Source organism: Bufo gargarizans, chromosome 2, assembly GCF_014858855.1.
Source record: "Bufo gargarizans isolate SCDJY-AF-19 chromosome 2, ASM1485885v1, whole genome shotgun sequence".
NCBI lineage: Eukaryota > Metazoa > Chordata > Amphibia > Anura > Bufonidae > Bufo > Bufo gargarizans.
Window position 1 is genome coordinate 569,351,811 of NC_058081.1, and position 17,385 is coordinate 569,369,195.

A 17,385-nucleotide genomic window follows, 5' to 3' on the forward strand; every position below is an offset into this window, starting at 1 on the left:
GCCACTGGCACCGCAGTGGCAGGAAGCTGGAAGAGGGGCTTGGCGTGCGGGCGACCCCCTAGCTGGCGGGATGTAGGGGAGCCATTGCTGCCCAGATCCTCCTATTGCTTCTGTGGGGGAGGCAGCAGTGCAGATAAGTTGGCACTGGCGCAGCTCAACCCCGGGAGAGCAGAGAGGTCTAATGCGTCTCTGGTATCCCTAGGAAAAAATAAAATAACAAAATTAGAAGTAAAAATAACAAGGAGAAAACAGCCCTGCAGTAGCAGGGAGTGTCTTGCCTCCTTGGACACTAAGCTAAAACTGGTAGCCTCTATCTCCAGGCTGAGGGTATAGCTGATGGAGGAGGGGCTTAACAGTTTTGCTTAGTGTCACGCCTCCTAGGGAGCTGAGCTATACCCAAGGTCTGTGTCCCCCAAGGAAAATGGGCGAGAAATATATTTTTTATATTGCATTTTACTCATTTTTGACTAAAAATCATCTTTCAACTGGTCTTTTTAAAAATCTTCTGCCATTTCTGAGATACAATGGTTAACAGTCTGTTTTCTTTGAATACAGTCATCTGATGGCTCACGTGTAAGTCTTATCTCCTGACCTCAAACACTCATAGCTCAATTCTTATTATTATCAAACTAATAAGAATATGGCTTCAATAAGTATCTATAAGGCCAGTGAAGGAGAGTGCTACACCTGAACCGTCAGATGACTGGATTAAAAAAATAACAGACTGACAGCTTGCAAACAGACTGATTTTTAACCCTTGTATCTCAGAAATGACTGAACATTTTTTTTTAATAAAGACCAACTGAAAAAATAATTTGTAGTTCAAAATGAGTAAAATACAATCATTAAAAAAAATACCACCAAAGATGTTTACATAACCATTTTGTAATTCATGTAATTCAGTTTTGTTGTGCGATTAGATTTTTTTCCTTTGCTGGAAGGAACTGCAGCATTAACATGAAATCTTGCAAAAACCGTATGCATTTTTCTGATGCGTAGCAGTTACAGACAGTTATAGCAGAGCCTCTAGGTGTAACGGCAACGCCCCTGTTGCTCCTAGACGCTCATTTGCATATATTAAAACCTTTCAGAAATGCGCATGTAACAGGTCAGCCAGTTTCAGATGCCATTTAATATAGTAAAATGTGAGAGAGAAAAATACAAAGGAATAGGGAAAAAAATTAACTAAAAACACATTACAGAACATGAAAAAAAATCTCTAAAAAGTAATTAAGAAAGACATTTTTTTTCTTCTAATTCCTGATGTAATATTTTATTTCAGACATAAGTATTTTTGAATCATTTATTATTGCTTTAACCATTTGTATTTTCCGAAAAATTCTAAAGTAGTACTTCTAGGGTCCTTTATTGTACAGGTTGAGCGTGGAGGATCAGTGTACAGCAGTGCTTATACCTTTTATGAACTAAGGTGCTTTTAAAGTAGGGACTACATTGCCACAACAAGTGTTTCACATCCAAAGACTGCGATGTAGCAGTGCACTCACAAGTGAATCAGATCATACCATGAATCACCAATTGCTAGGAGTGCAACCTCAAAAATCACACAAAAAAAATTATATGCAGTGTAGATCAGCCTTTAAGGCTGAGTTCACACGGGCGAGATTTCCGCGCGGGTGCAATGCAGTAGGTGAACGCATTGCACCTGCACTGAATCCTGACCCATTCATTTCAATGGGGCTGTGCACATGAGCATTTTTTTTCATGCATCACTTCTGCAATGCTTTAAAATCGCAGCATGTTCTATATTCTGCGTTTTTAACGCAGCCCTGGCTCCATAGAAGTGAATGGGGCTGCGTTAATAACGCATTGCATCTGCAAGCAAGTGCGGATGCAATGCGTTTTTCACTGATGGTTGCTAGGAGATGTTGTTTGTAAACATTCAGTTTTTTATCACGCGCGTGAAAAACGCATCAAAACGCATTGCACCCGCGCGGAAAAAACTGAACAACTAAACGCAATTGCAGCCAAAACTGACTGAACTTGCTTGCAAAATGGTGCGAGTTTAACTGAACGCACCCTGAACGCATCCGGACAAAATCTGTCACGCTCGTGTGAACTCAGCCTTAAGCGGTTGTCCAGCCTTATGGTAGTTTATAACTAGGCCCAGGAACCCATTGTAACTGGTTTAAAAGGGGGGAAAAAAATATATCACACTAACCTGCTCTTTGGCCGGTGATCATCTAGATAGTGTGACGTAAGCTGCTGCAGCCAACGACTGGTCTCAGCGGTGATGGGTTCCCGAGTGGCCAGTCATTGGCTGCAGCAGCGCATGGGACCCCAACCAGAAATTACAGACCAGAGACTGCTATCCCTCAGCAGGATAGAGACTATTTTGACTATACTTTACTGAAAGTTTTATATTTAAAGTGACTTTTCATGTGGCTTATGGGGGCATAATGACGTCAGACAGAGGGCGCAATAAAGCCTTAGACTTTTCCCTATAATTCATCAGTGAAGACCGCACTGACACTGGCAGCGCAGGGATACTGTGTGCCTGAAGTAACCAATAACAAAGCACATTACAGCAAGGAGCTTTGTTATTGGTTGGTTTGAGCATGCAGCCGACCATTTGTCACACCGCTCTGAAGCTGCAGCGCGCGATCTAACTATATGTGCACACACCATCTGCACAGGGCAGCTCTCTGTGGGTGCTGCCCACACTCTACAGCACCATGAGCAAGAACTAGAGCAGGGCTCGCCCTCCGGTCCCAGCTGCTGCTCAGGATGAGCCCAGTAAGTTAGCTCCTTTCTACTGTGGCGAGGGGTGCTGTGGGTAAGGGGGGCACCAGGTATCCTCTACAGTGGGTGCCACTGGTAATGCGTCAAAGGAATGTTCTGAGGTTTACCTGATGCCGTGAACTTGTATAGTACCAGACTGTGCCGAGCTGTCTGCAAAGCATCCCCCATTGTTAGCCCCTTCAGTCGATCTAATCCTGTCCTACTGTAAGCTCTTACATCCCGTTTCCTTTCCCATTTCATATTGTGTGGACATTGTGGGTACAGCTTGGGTAGCTTTAGCTTGTTGATCTGCATACATGCACCAAGCTCTATTAACTCATGATGTTCTGTCAGAAGCAAGACCCACACAAATGAAACTTTGCATTTCCCCTGTTCATCCTGCAATTTGGTGACCTAAAGGTATTGCTCTGTCTCAGTCAAAACCTGGGCCGATTTCCTGCTTAGGATGTGCCCAGTAAGTTAGCTCCTCTTCTCCTCTGGTGCAAGTCGCTGTGGGGAGAAGGGAACCACATATCTCTACAGTATGTGTATTCATCCATGGTGTATGGGCACAGAGCAGCTGTGGCACTGCAGCCTCCAGTGTGTGTACGCTCTGAGAAGAGGAGGGGGCATGCCCCTGGCACTGGTGTTCTGAAGTTGCCCTGTGCATGTGGAGGGCAGTGTGGTTTGCGAGAGGCGGGAAGGCTGGTGCCCTGCTGTGGTTCTCATGCCTTTCTGCAGTACTGAGGCTGGAAATGAATTGCTGCTTCACTCCCAAGTCAACATGTCATAGGATCCACTGGTGTGGACAAGGACGGGTCCCAGTGCTAATGGGACCCTGCCTGTAGCTCCCATAGACCTACGTGCAGCTGTATGCCACCTAAAACCAGAGGGTTGTTGCAGCGTACCGATTCTGCCAGGGGAGCGGTCACTGTTATGACTGACCTGTCTGACTTGTGATAAAGCACAGGGGAGAGCCACTATACTGGACTATACTTTATCACTTTGCTATAATAGCCTGCTGTTATTAGGACAAGTAACTGTTCGCTGCATACCCACCTCTTAGGCCCCGTTCACACCACCACTATTTATTTCTGTTTTGCCCCGTCAGAGGAGCAAAACAATGAAAATAACAGAAGTTTAGGATCAGGTACATAACCGAGATGAACAGACTCCATTTACTGTTACGGAGTCTATTCAGTTTCTGTTCAGGCTCCTGTCTTTTTACCAGATAAAGTCCTGTATGTAAGTTTTTTTTGTCTGGTCTTTGACAGAATCTGCGACAGAGCCTCCAATGCAGATGTGAAAAAGCCCTTAACATTATGTAGGCCTACTATTGGTTATTTCTATTACTTCAAGTTTCATACTCCTTCCTAGGGTTGCACCAGGCATCAAATTATCGATACCCAATCAATACTTTTGTACCGGTATGGATTCAATACTGGGATATGACATTCACCGATACTAGGCTGCGCTCTCAGCGCGCTTCATGTTCTCCTCAGCAGCACAGAGGAGAAGGAGTCTCTCCCTCCCTCCCCCCTGTGCCGCTGCTGCCAATAAGAAGAGAGAAGGGAGGAGGAGGGGAAAGGCTTTGGCCACTGGGCCACCAATGATAAGTAACATTTTAATACAAATATAGGAGGAGGGTGACGGCTGCAGAATCACATAGCCAGCATCCGGGGTGGGTTAACTGCCACAGATCGCAGTCCCCTGTCATAGAGGCTGGGTGACGGCTATATGATTGATTCTGCAGCCGGCACCCGCCTCCTGTATTTGTATTAAAAGGTTACTTATTATTGGTGGTGCAGTGCACCCCCCCAACATTATAATTGGTGGCAGTGGCCACAGGGTCCCCTCTTCATTCATTTGTGGTGCAGTGGCAGCTTCTGATCGGAGCCCCAGCAGTGTAATTGCGGGGCTCCGATCAGTTACCATGGCAGCCAGGACACTACTGAAGCCCTGGCTGTCATGGTAATCTCCCTGCTGCTGTGTGTACTATGCACAGGGCAGCAGGGAAAGTGTGAAGACCCATTCACCCTAATAGAGCTCTATCAGGGTGAATAGGACAAGGGATGAAAAGATCCCTTTTGGTTCTAGCCCCACACAACATAAGTATCTAAATATTACGGTAAGTATAAATAATCCCAATTTTACATATAAAATAAATAAACATATTGCCACGCCCCAAAAAGTGTAAGCCATTAAAATATATCCTATGCGGTGAACGGCGTAACAGAAAAAAAACAAAAAAAAAAAAACTGCGATTCGCCTTTTTTTGTCACCTTGTTCCCCCCAAAAATAGGATAGGACTGCTCGATTATGAGCCGGATGTCCCATAAAATGTGAAATGCACGTGGCTTTTTTGGTGTTCTATTTTTTTTGCATGGTATTGAGTATCGCAATTTTGTATTGTGACAACCCTAACTCCTCCTCGCCTAAAATACTCCCCTTACCATTTTTCAGTAGTATTTTAAGTCTTCCGGAAAAAACGTAGTGCGACCTCTGATGTCCACTGCTTGGAAGTGACCTATTTGAGCCAGAACAGGGCACTAAGAGGACATTCATCAAAACTGGTGTTTCCATACGCCAGTCTTGATCCCCGTGCCCTGAAGTAAGATGCACCTAATTTATGGATGCCTCTTAATAAATTAGGCGAGTCTCTGGCAGTCCAGTGCGTCAGAAACTCAAATCTGCACCAGTTTCTGGTGCAAGCTATATATCCAGTGGGCCCCTGCACAGGTGGCTTTATTTAGACATTGCCTACAGGATGGCTTAATAGTTGTAATGTGCTACATACAAATCTCATCGACGGAGCAAATCGGGCCCCGCTACTAGAACCTTCTTCTAGGAGGACATTATTATTAAGCTATACTCACTCTGCAATTTCCATGTAGCCACAAGAGGCCGCGACATGTAAAGGCGTCCATCCTTCGTTGTCCGCTTGATTCACATTGGCCCCATGGTTTACTAGGAATTCTACCACTTCTAGGTTTTCATCTATGCACGCCTATGGAAGAACAAAATAACACTGTCAAGAAATAACTCAGCAAGAAGGGATTGAAAGGATTCAGTAAGGATGCTGCCACACGTTCAGGCTTTTTGATGCAGTTTTGGTAGCCAAGATCAGGTGTGGATCACCACAAGATACAACTACTCCACCTTTTTTTTTCAATACACTCCTGGTTTTGAATCAAATCTTTTTTTTTTTTTTTTATTAACAAAGTATACATAATGGTGTACAATAATCCTGTTATTTCTTAATACAGGAAAATAAATCTACTTGGTACAATCTTTTGCGTATTGTCAAAAAAATTATATATATATTTTTTTTTTATTAATATTACATAAAGTAATCCCCATAACTAACTTACAACCCCCCCTACATAAAGTAATCCCTATAACGAACCGTAACTCACGAAACATAGCTCCACCCTTTAAAATCTAATGTGGCTCTTGGACAACCGTTTATTCCATAGATTATCACGGACACCCTCTTTTCAGGAATATAGCTTTTTCACAGATCAGCATATTGTTGACTTTGACCACAAATTCCTCCAATGTTGGGGGGGCTAGACTGTATCCAATTTAGTGCAATCAGTTTTCTGGCCACATACAACAATCTACCCACTGCTATCTTGCTATAATCATCCGTTTCTACTTCAGATACATATCCCAAAATACATATTTTGGGGGCTCTCTACCCCAACTAACATATTTTGGTATATGATCTCTAATATACCTGTCCGGTACCTATCTAAGCTTTTACATTTCCATAACATATGAACCATATCCGCTGGTAGAATATTACATCTCGGGCAACATGCGTCTGTTCTGACCCCAAAGTGTTAAGAATATTGGTGTTTTATATACTCTGTGGATGATGAAAAGTTCCCCTGCTCACTCAATGAAGTCAACAGAATTGCCTCCAAAATATCTTCCTATTGACCTTGTGATATCTCCCCCAGGTCTTTCTCCCACTTTTTCATTCGAGTCAAGGGATGAGAAATTAGGAATTTATCCAGTAACATTGGCTAAAGCATAGATCAAGCCTCTCTTTACACTTCCTGTTAGGATTAGTTTTTGGGCAATATCTATTTTTATGATGGTACTACCTTTGTCCCTCAAAGCATCCGACGCATGGCATAGCTGTAGATATTGGTAAAAACTTGTTTGAGGAATCTGGAATTTTTCCTGTATATCAGTAAATGATTTAAACTTATCACCTTCTACAAAAATCGCCAATCCTATGAATCCCTTTATTTTCCCATCCCTGAAAGCCTGACAGTGAAATGAACTCTGGAAGGAGGGAGTTGTTCCAGATCGGAGCTAGTTCACTTACTCCCGTAACGCCTCTCAGCTGCCTGACTTTCGCCCATACTCTCCTCGTGAGGCGTATCAAAGGGATATTATCCTCCAGCATACATCTCCTTGCCCCTTCCAGTATCCACATTAAGTCCTTCTTTCCCAATCTTTGCTGTAGGATCTGACTAATCATATCCGCCAGTGAAAAGTCTTTCCAACCCTTTAGATGCTGACATTGTGCTGCTAGGTAATAGATCCAAGGATTTGGTACTGCTAAACCCCCCGCCGTTTTGGAGTAATGTTTACAGTTTAATCCTTGGGCTGCCTCCTCTCCATATAAGTTCTCTAAATAGGAGTTCATTTTATGAAACCTGTCCAAAATATAACCATATCGGGGCGTTATGAAGCACATACAGAAGTTGGGGCATCATCACCATTTTAAGACGGTTCCCTCTACCCAGAATGGAGAGAAACTATTTACTCCATGCTTTAGTCTTCTTTCTAAGTTTCACAAGCAAGGGGGATAGGTTTAACTCTTCAAAATCCTGGGTGAAATCTGTATTCCTAGATATTTACTATTGCTTACACAGGGGGTATTATGAGCGCTAGCTACCTCAGATACCGCTTGGCCATCAATAGGCATTAGCGCTGATTTTTGCCAGTTAATATTAAGGCCCAACAGACTGCCAAACTTGTCTAACACAGACATAGCTGCCGATAGGGAAGATGTATCTCCCAAAAACAGAAGAGTGTCATAAGCGTATAGCGCAATTTTATTATTTATCAGCCCATATAGGAACCCCTTTATGTCTGGGGACCTACGCACCACCGCAGCTAGAGGCTCAATGGCTATCACAAATAGGACCGGGGGGGGTACCCCTAGACAGCTGGATGTAGGTAGGCAGGCACCATGTCTTATCGGGCCAGCTCAGCTGACACCTTGCTCTTAGAGATCCATTGCTTCATTCTGGTGAAACAGTAATTTTAAATTATATATAAATGAGCAGTTAAGTGCACAGAGGGCGGGCAGAGTCACTCCGTGCACCCTTGCCCCTCCTGATTCTTCTGCCAGCCTCTCCCACTCATTAATTGACAGGGCCAGGTTCCTGCAAAGTCACCTAGCCTGGTCAAATCATCACAAGCACAGGTGCCTGAGCATGCATGTGTATTGGGGGGGAATTAGTTGTCGTCCCATTCACTGGCCATAGATGTATGAGGGCTGAAACTGGCAATCTCAGCCAATCTAGTGCAAGGGTCAACTTCGGCTGTTCTAAAACTACAACTCCCAACATGCTCCATTCATTTCTATGAGAGTTCTGGAAACTTTTTACCCTCTCCATTCCCCAACACATGAATTCTCAACCGAGCATGCATATGTGTCTATATGTGGGCTGGGGGGGGGGGGGGGAAGAAATCAGATTAGGACAGACAGTGATCAGCCAGATAGGCATTCCCAAGTGTATGGTCACTCTTGCAGGAAGGAGCCCAGGCACCCCCCCCCCCCCCCCCCCCGCCACAATGTGTCCACCCCTCCTACATCACATACAAGCCATAACTCTGCCCCCCCTTTTCCCTGTGCCCAGCATGAGGCAGTGTCTGGGCTCCTGCCTGCAAGAGTGACGCTCCTCTGGGCACCTTACTGGCTCATTTGCATACCAAATAAACTGGATTTTCAGAGGATAAAAACATCTATTACTGAACCAAAGGCGCATCTAGAAATAAGGTACTAAGTGCTATTAGGCCATGGCTTTACTTCAATAGTGAGTATCCTGGTTACAGATTTACTTTAACCCTATCCCGACCAGCGCCGTAATAGTTCGGCGCTGGCTGGGTTTTTAAAGATGGCGCCTGCACCTGAGCAGAGCAGGTGCCATAGCAGCAGGTGGCCTGCTTTTTATTATAGCATACACCCGTGGTTAATGTCCACAACCGGCAGTAATGCTGATCGCGGACATTTAACCCCTCAGATGCCGTGGTCAATCCTGACCAGGGCCTCTGAGCGTGTGTGCAGCAGCCCCTGTCTTTGTGAATGACAGGAGGCTGCTGTATAGTATTTCCTATGGAGCCCTTGCCTGCAATAGGGCATAGGGGGCTATGAGAATAGCAATCTAATCTAGTTCCCTATAGGAATGACACCAAGCAAAGCCGCTATGCTTGGTAAACAGAGAAGGCCGTGGCACTCACAGGAGCGCTGGTGCCCACCAATCACATACTGATGACCTATCCTGAAGATAAGTCATTAGTATCAAACATCTCGGAAAACCCCTTTAAAAAGGGGTATTCGATATTGAGGACCTATCCTCAGGAGTAGTCATCACTATCAGATCAGTCCGGCTGAACGGCAACACTAGATCAATACCAGATGGGCTGTGGAGGTTTTCAACCATGGCACCTGACAACAACTAAAAAACAACAACACAGCAGATTAGGGCTGCAGCTAACGATTATTTGAATAATCGATTAGTTGCCGATTAATTTCTACGATTAATCGATTAATCGGAAAAAACGACAAAATTACCAAACAGAGAGGTTTATATGATCTTACTTGAAAAATTATGTTCAAAGGCCATATTAAAACAAATAAGACGACACTATTATGGGGGATCTGTGGACGACACTATTATGGGGGATCTGTGGACGACACTATTATGGGGGATCTGTGGACGGCGTAGTTATGGGGGATCTGTGGACGGCGTAGTTATGGGGGATCTGTGGACGGCGTAGTTATGGGGGATCTGTGGACGGCGTAGTTATGGGGGATCTGTGGACGGCGTAGTTATGGGGGATCTGTGGACGGCGTAGTTATGGGGGATCTGTGGACGGCGTAGTTATGGGGGATCTGTGGACGGCGTAGTTATGGGGGATCTGTGGACGGCGTAGTTATGGGGGATCTGTGGACGGCGTAGTTATGGGGGATCTGTGGACGGCGTAGTTATGGGGGATCTGTGGACGGCGTAGTTATGGGGGATCTGTGGACGGCGTAGTTATGGGGGATCTGTGGACGGCGTAGTTATGGGGGATCTGTGGACGGCGTAGTTATGGGGGATCTGTGGACGGCGTAGTTATGGGGGATCTGTGGACGGCGTAGTTATGGGGGATCTGTGGACGGCGTAGTTATGGGGATCTGTGGACGGCGTAGTTATGGGGGATCTGTGGACGGCGTAGTTATGGGGGATCTGTGGACGGCGTAGTTATGGGGGATCTGTGGACGGCGTAGTTATGGGGGATCTGTGGACGGCGTAGTTATGGAGAGGGGGATCTGTGCACTGTTATGGGCATAACAGTGCACAGATCCCTTTCCTCATAACAGTGCACAGATCCCTTTCCTCATAACAGTGCACAGATCCCTTTCCTCATAACAGTGCACAGATCCCTTTCCTCATAACAGTGCACAGATCCCTTTATAACAGTGCACAGATCCCTTTATAACAGTGCACAGATCCCTTTCCTCATAACAGTGCACAGATCCCTTTCCTCATAACAGTGCACAGATCCCTTTCCTCATAACAGTGCACAGACCCCCCTCCCCATAGCAGTGCCATAGACAGATCCTCCCCCCCTTCCCATAGCAGTGCTATAGACAGATTCCCCCTTCCCCCTTCCCCCTAACAGCCCCGGCCCCGATGCTTGCATCTTTATTTTACCTTTTTACAATGACGCTCCCGCTCCTGTAACAGCCAGGCAGAGCGGACGGCGGCGTAACGTCACTCAATCACGTGACGCGCCTGCTCCGCCCACCTCATGAATGAAGGAGGCGGAGCAGGCATGTCACGTGAGTGAGTGACGTTACGCCGCCGTCCGCTCTGCCTGGCTGTTACAGGAGCGGGAGCGTCATTGTAAAAAGGTAAAATAAAGATGCAGCGACCGCCCGCCCGAATAGCAACGAATCGGCGATTATTCGATAACTGGATTCGTCGACAACGAATCCAGTTATCGAATATAATCGATTACATCGATTAATCGTTGCAGCCCTAGTAGACACTCCCGTAAGCCCCAATACGTGCTCTTGGGTCAGAATACAAGACTTGCAACCATTTAATGAACCGTTGTCCATACAACTCAACGTACCAGAGGTATTCCCATTCCACACTATCAAAGGCCTTAGCCATGTCAAGTGAAAACAGCCATATCTCCACAGTTATCTGTCTGGATTTGTAAGCTAGTATATACTTTGCGAATGTTGATAGCTGTAGATTTTTGGGGCATAAAGCCCGTTTGGTCAGGAAGTATTATGCCAAGTATAACCTTAGATAGTCTTTTTGCCAGAACCTTTGCTAACAACTTAACATCCGACGTTAGGAGGGATATTGGCCTGTATGAAATCGGGAAGTCTTGGATCCTTCCCTGGTTTCAGTATCACTACTATAAGGGCCTCCCGCATAGAAGCTGGAAGACAGCCCACCTCCAATGAATAGTTAAAAACCTTCAGTAGTTCTGGTAATAAAATGCCCTGAAATCTCATACGTCTCCACAGGGATACCATCCAAGCCGGGAGCTTTGTCATTAGACATATCTTTCAAGGCTTCCTCTAATTCTTCCATCTCAATAGGCTCCTCTAGTTGTTCCCTCTCCTCTGCTTGAAAGTGTGGGTAAATTTGCTTCCCTGAGGATACTTTAACACTTGCGTCAGTGTGATCCGGCAGGCAGTTCCGTCGTCTGAACTGCCCACTGGATCCACCGATTTTGATGTGACTAAAAGCATTTGTGAGACGGATCCGGATGCATTGCGAGAACGGATCCGTCTCTCCGCTTGTCATGCGGACAGACGTATCAGTCTTTATTTTTTGTCACATTTTTACCGGTCTGTGCATGCACAGGCTGGAAGGACAGATCCGGCATTTTGAATGCCGGATCCGGCACTAATACATTCTTATGGGGAAAAATGCTGAATCCGGCATTCAGGCAAGTGTTTTTTTTTTTTCGCCGAAGATAAAACAGTAGCATGCTACGGTTTTATCTTTTGCCTGGTCAAAACGACTGGACTGAAGACATCCTGAACAGATTACTCTCCAGTCAGAATTCATTAGGATAAAACTGGTCAGTTCTTTCCCGGTATTGAGGCCCTGTGACTGAACTCTATGCCGGAAAAGAAAAAAGCTAGTGTGAAAGTACCTTAAGGAATTGTAATATCTCCTCCTCAGAATTGGCAGTCTTGGGAGGCATATAAAAAGAGGAGTGAAACCCTGCAACACTCCCAGAATGTCTTCTGTAGTTGTACACGACCTCCCCTGAGAATCCAACAATTCCACAATGCATGAAGAACCCTGCAATACTTCCAGAATGTCTTACCCCAACATCCTCTGCTTTAGATCTAGAATTATGTGCACTAATGGACTTAATCAATAGCCCCCTCAGATATGCTTTCATAGCATCTCATACCGCATGAGGAGACGACGTGCCTGTATTAAAGTAAAATATTCTTTAAGGAATACAGTCATTTGTCAGGTCCCCCAGAATTTGCAACCAGACTGCATTGCATTTGCATATTTTCGGCCCTATTCTAGCCCTCCCAATGCCCAGCTCCACTTTCAGTATGAAATGGTCTGAAATCGACCTGGGGAGATAATCGGAAACATCCCATCGTTCACCAGTGCCAAGTCTATTCTAGATAAGGTGCAGTATGTGGACGAGCTACAAGAGTATTCATGTACTGTCGGGTGCCTCAGTCTCCATACATCCAGTAAACCCACCTGTCATGATATTGCAGTGATGAACCTCGCGGGGATCTTCCAGATCTAGAGATGAGCGAACTTCTGTTTTAAGTTCGGCGTCTAAAGTTCGGCTTCCGGTTAGCGGAGAATCCCGATCTGGAACCGGATATGGATTCCGACTTCCGTTGTGGTCCGTGGTAGCGGAATCAATAATGGCCGATTATTGATTCCGCTACCACGGACCACAACGGAAGTCGGAATCCATATCCGGTTCCAGATCGGGATTCTCCGCTAACCGGAAGCCGAACTTTAGACGCCGAACTTAAAACAGAAGTTCGCTCATCTCTATCCAGATCCCTCCACCTGTCCGATCGTACGGCTCCTGAGGGCAACAGCCTCAATAGTGTCACTGGGCATGCGCCGAGCCCAGTGACGTAATCAAAGCGCTGTTGCCCTCAGGAGCAGGAATATCGTACAGGCGCAGGCACTCAGCGATAATGCGGCTGCACAGGATTTGGGAGGACAAGAAAGGAGGACGCAAGGATGGTGGGGTGAATAAATTACATGAAGTAGTGGAGGTGGCGGCGCCGTTCTGCAAGGATGTGGGAGTACATTTATTTCTTAGGAGGCGTGCTAGGCTTGGAAGAAAGGCGGGCTGGGCACTGCAGGGGGGCGTTACTGGGCACTAGAGGAGAGGAATGACGCCCCTCTGGGGTTACCGGTAATTAGCATATCTAAAAAATAGCTTTTTTTATCTGAATGGAAAGTTGAAAAAAAAGACACATGCAGGAATGAAGGTACTTTATTGCACATTGCTATGTTAACAGTTTTATATGCTCAAAATAGGTGACAGATTCCCTTTAATACATTCAAATCTAATGTCCTTATGTACCAATATACTTACTCCCCTGGAATGGGAGGATGACACCGCATGAGGCTCCATAACTTATCCAAGGCTTTTTTAACCAATGTAATGTATCCTTGGTTAGGTGCGTTTCTTGTATACAGCAGATGGCTGGCTGAAAACGCAGTAGATAATTGAAAATACTATGATGCTTGCACGTGTCAGCCATACCTCTCATTCCAGCTGAGTATCCTAGTCATGCGTGTCAGTCTGGATATAAACCATATAATGTTATGAAGACCCTATACCTATGTTGGAGTGAGTACTCCCCCCTCCCTTCCCCCCCCCCCCCCCCCCCAAAACCCCTCCCCAGTATAACAGATTTATTCCAACAGGAATAATTTTTAAACAGATCTTCCCTAGTGCTATCCTTAACTCAAATTCCCACCTTTTGAAACAACTTATATGACTTTGCAATATTTAACTGCTCTTAAGAGCAAGATATGAATTAGAAACTCTTCTTGAGTTGCACTTGTAGTGCACTATTCACGCTCCTGTTACAGAGGAACTGACATATTATCTATATTCGTGATGTCCCATCAGTGGAAGCAGCAACAGATGACATGTCCCTCTTCACTTTGCATTTCAAAAGTCGCACGTCCTTACAAAAAAGTCGCATGTTCTGTTAAAAAGTCTCATAAGATAAGCATGGTCCTCCATGGTTACTGGAGTGAAAATGCACATTTTTTTGCGACTTTTTAAATAGTCGCAATAGTAAAGATTAATTTACATAAGAAAACACGCCCACTTTCTGAAAACTGGCGAGCATAGTGCAGAGCAGAATATAGTCGCAAATTGTTGCGCAGTTTTAGCGATTAAGCTAAATTTTTTGACTTTTTTACTCCATTATTCTGACTTGAGCTAATTATAAATCTGGCCCCAAGTTCCCAGAGATGACCTTCTCAGGCATCCGTATCCGGGACTTTCAATTGATTTTCATGGCAGGCCAACCAATCTATCGCCTCTTCTGGGTCCTCAAAGAACCTGGTAGATCCCAGTGCCACTACTTTCAGTTTGGCCGGGAATAACCTGTAGTTTGGAATTTGTAGGTTCCCAAGTCTCTTCTTGACATCCAGGAACCTTGCACACTTCTTCTGGACCTCTGTGGAATAGTCCGGGAAGATGGAAATTTTTGCTCTATTAATGACCAGGTCCATGTTGTCCCATGACTGCCGCAGAATGGTATCCCTGTCTTTAAAGTGTAGTATTTTGGCCAGGATAGGTCTCGTGGCCTCCCAGGAGGCAGTGGTCTTGTGGGTACCCGATGTTCCCCTTCTACAGAATATAATGAGGACAGACCTTTATCCCGAAATAGCTGATGCAGCCATTTTTCAATGTACTCCGTGGCATTTGTCCCCTGTTTTTTTCCGGGACCCCCACTATTCTGATGTTGTTGCAGCGTGATCCATTTTCCAGATCGTCTGTCTTGGCAAATAGGGGTGCCACATCTCTTGCCGTCACCTTAGCCGCCACTTTGAGAGGTTTAGTATCATCTTCTATCTCTGACACTTTTTTTCAAGCTCTGCGGTTCTTTCATTAATTTTGTGCATGTCATGCCTAATCAGGGGTATATCTTCAATTAGGCTGCCCACCTGGAGGTTGAGGGCTTTTAGGGTATTATTGTAGCTAGCTACTGCTTTCATAATATCTTTAAGGGTAGGCTCCTTTTCAGTGTATTTATAAGGGGTTTCTTTTCCTTGAGCTTTTGTTTGGGGCAGAGTAACCTGGCAGCCATGATTTTTCTCCCCCTCTTAGTCTGTGGAGTGATCCTCCTGATCTGAGGAGGAATTGTCTCCGTTCCCAGCTGCTTGTGACCAGTCCTTAGCCCCTTCTACCACCCTGGAATATTTACTGAGGCGCGCTGCCACGTTTCGCCTCACCACCTCATGCTGTCCGTCCCCCTCCTCCATTTCAGCGCCATCTTGACTGTCCTCTATTCTGTCTGGGCACGCACCGCTCTTCCCCCGCTTCGGCAAGACTGCCACTACAACTCTTTGTTTCAGATGGATCCACAGACTCCTGGGACTCCTCTGGTATGGTTCGCTGCCACCAGCGATCTATAAAACTCAGGATGCAACAGGACTCAGGCAGGAGCGGTCTGCAGCGCGTCCTACTCCATGTTGCGGTAGGCCACACCCCTCTCCCACACCTGGTTTTGGCTTCAAAAGCTGCATAAAAAAAAACTGAACGTGCAGCAGCACCCCGAGTCAACCAATACTTCAATCGATGCAAATTTCTCAAATTAGGTGAAACTCCTACTCAATCATGTATCCTTTTTATCTGTGGAACAGATGGGTGACCACCCATCTGTCTAGTTATGCAGCCATGCAGGAGATTAGGGGGTGGTCCTATTAGACACTACAGAAATGAACGCGATCCATTACAATCTATGGGGAGAATTTACCACGAGGGGGAATATCTGAAGTCAGTTTACAAATTTGGCGCGTCTTAAACCTAACACTTGTCTAGAAATGCTACTCCACTTTCTTCGTGCCACCCCACTATTGGAGTGAGTTTGCAAGTTTTTAAAGAGGTCATGATGACTCTGGAGTAGGATGCACAGCTAACCGCATCCAAAACTGGTGTCAGTGGTGTAATAGTGAAAAAGTTGCACAGTTTTTGTACAAGTCAGCTCAAAAAGTCCTATTCTGCAACTTTTTGAAGGCCAGAACTATAGAGTGCACAGTGATAGACCCCCTCCCCCTCCGTCGGACGTGCTGAGGCCTGTAATTGTGTAAACAGGAGATGTCAGCCATGTCCAGTGAGCAGCAGGGACTGAAGCAGAATAAAAATGGCACCGGCAGGGATTTTTTTTTAACAAACTGTGGGCACTTAAAAAAAAAAAAATAATAAGTGTGCCCCTGAAGATCTCGTTTAAAGGGCTTCCTGGTAATAATGGCATTTGGCCAAGTGCCAGTAGCCGGCCCCACTACACTAAGGATTCATACTTCCCCACCACTATGGTCCTCCATGCTGCCTCCAGTGTCTCCATGTTATGGTCCCCGCAGTGTTTACACAGCATGGGCATGGTCCGCTCCAGCCAATGACTGGCTTCAGCACAGCATGTGACCATGAAGAACCGGATGTCACTTGGGAAAATGTCATTATTACCAGAGAACCCCTTTAAAGTCCTTCTACAATAGGCAGATAATTTGTTCATATAGAATCGATGATCAACAAGTCGACCTGCACTCAAAAGGGATGTGCCGCCAACAAACCAGCATTAAAAGGGGTTGTCTCATCATGGACAATGGGGGCATATCACTAGGATATTTCCCACATTGTCTTATAGGTGCAGGTCCTACAGCTGGGACCCGCACCTATATCCAGAACAGAGCCCGCAAGCGCTCAGCTATTTCCATCGGCCCTATAGAAATGAATGGGAGCGGGGGCCGCGCATGTGCTGTACACTCCCATTCACTTCTATGGGGAGCCGGCTTGGTGGTGTCCAGACCGGAGTCCTCCAGCCACCACCTTGCGGGGCTCCATTCTTGATATAGGTGCGGGTGCCAGCGGTGGGACCCGCACCTGTAAGACAATGGGGGCATATCCTAGCGATATGCCCCCATTGTCAATGATGAGACAACCCCTTTAAAAAAGTGATTAATGACAGATGACCCGTTCCTTTAACCAACCATTACATTTAGTCGTCATTAGGTTACATTAGATGGATTTGAAGAGGATATAGGATCAGACTACACAGGGATACTTTGTAGTCTGTTACCATGGAAACAAAAATGACCTTAGAGCCGTATTTACAAGAACCCTAGGACAGTTTATTTTTAATTT

At 45.6% G+C, this 17,385-nt stretch overlaps 1 protein-coding gene and 1 pseudogene across 5 annotated transcripts in view; one reads left to right on the forward strand and one right to left on the reverse strand.

Annotated features, from left to right (window-relative positions):
- The window catches only part of LOC122926156, a 354,925-nt pseudogene that overhangs the window by 118,902 nt on the left and 218,638 nt on the right, over window positions 1-17,385 (forward strand).
- PPP1R12C (protein phosphatase 1 regulatory subunit 12C) overlaps window positions 1-17,385 on the reverse strand; it is a 104,009-nt gene that overhangs the window by 61,794 nt on the left and 24,830 nt on the right. For all 5 annotated transcript variants that reach the window (XM_044281702.1, XM_044281701.1, XM_044281700.1 and 2 more), the window contains exon 2: window positions 5,616-5,746. In XM_044281702.1, the coding sequence (XP_044137637.1) occupies window positions 5,616-5,746 (131 nt within the window). The remainder of the gene's footprint in view (window positions 1-5,615; window positions 5,747-17,385) is intronic.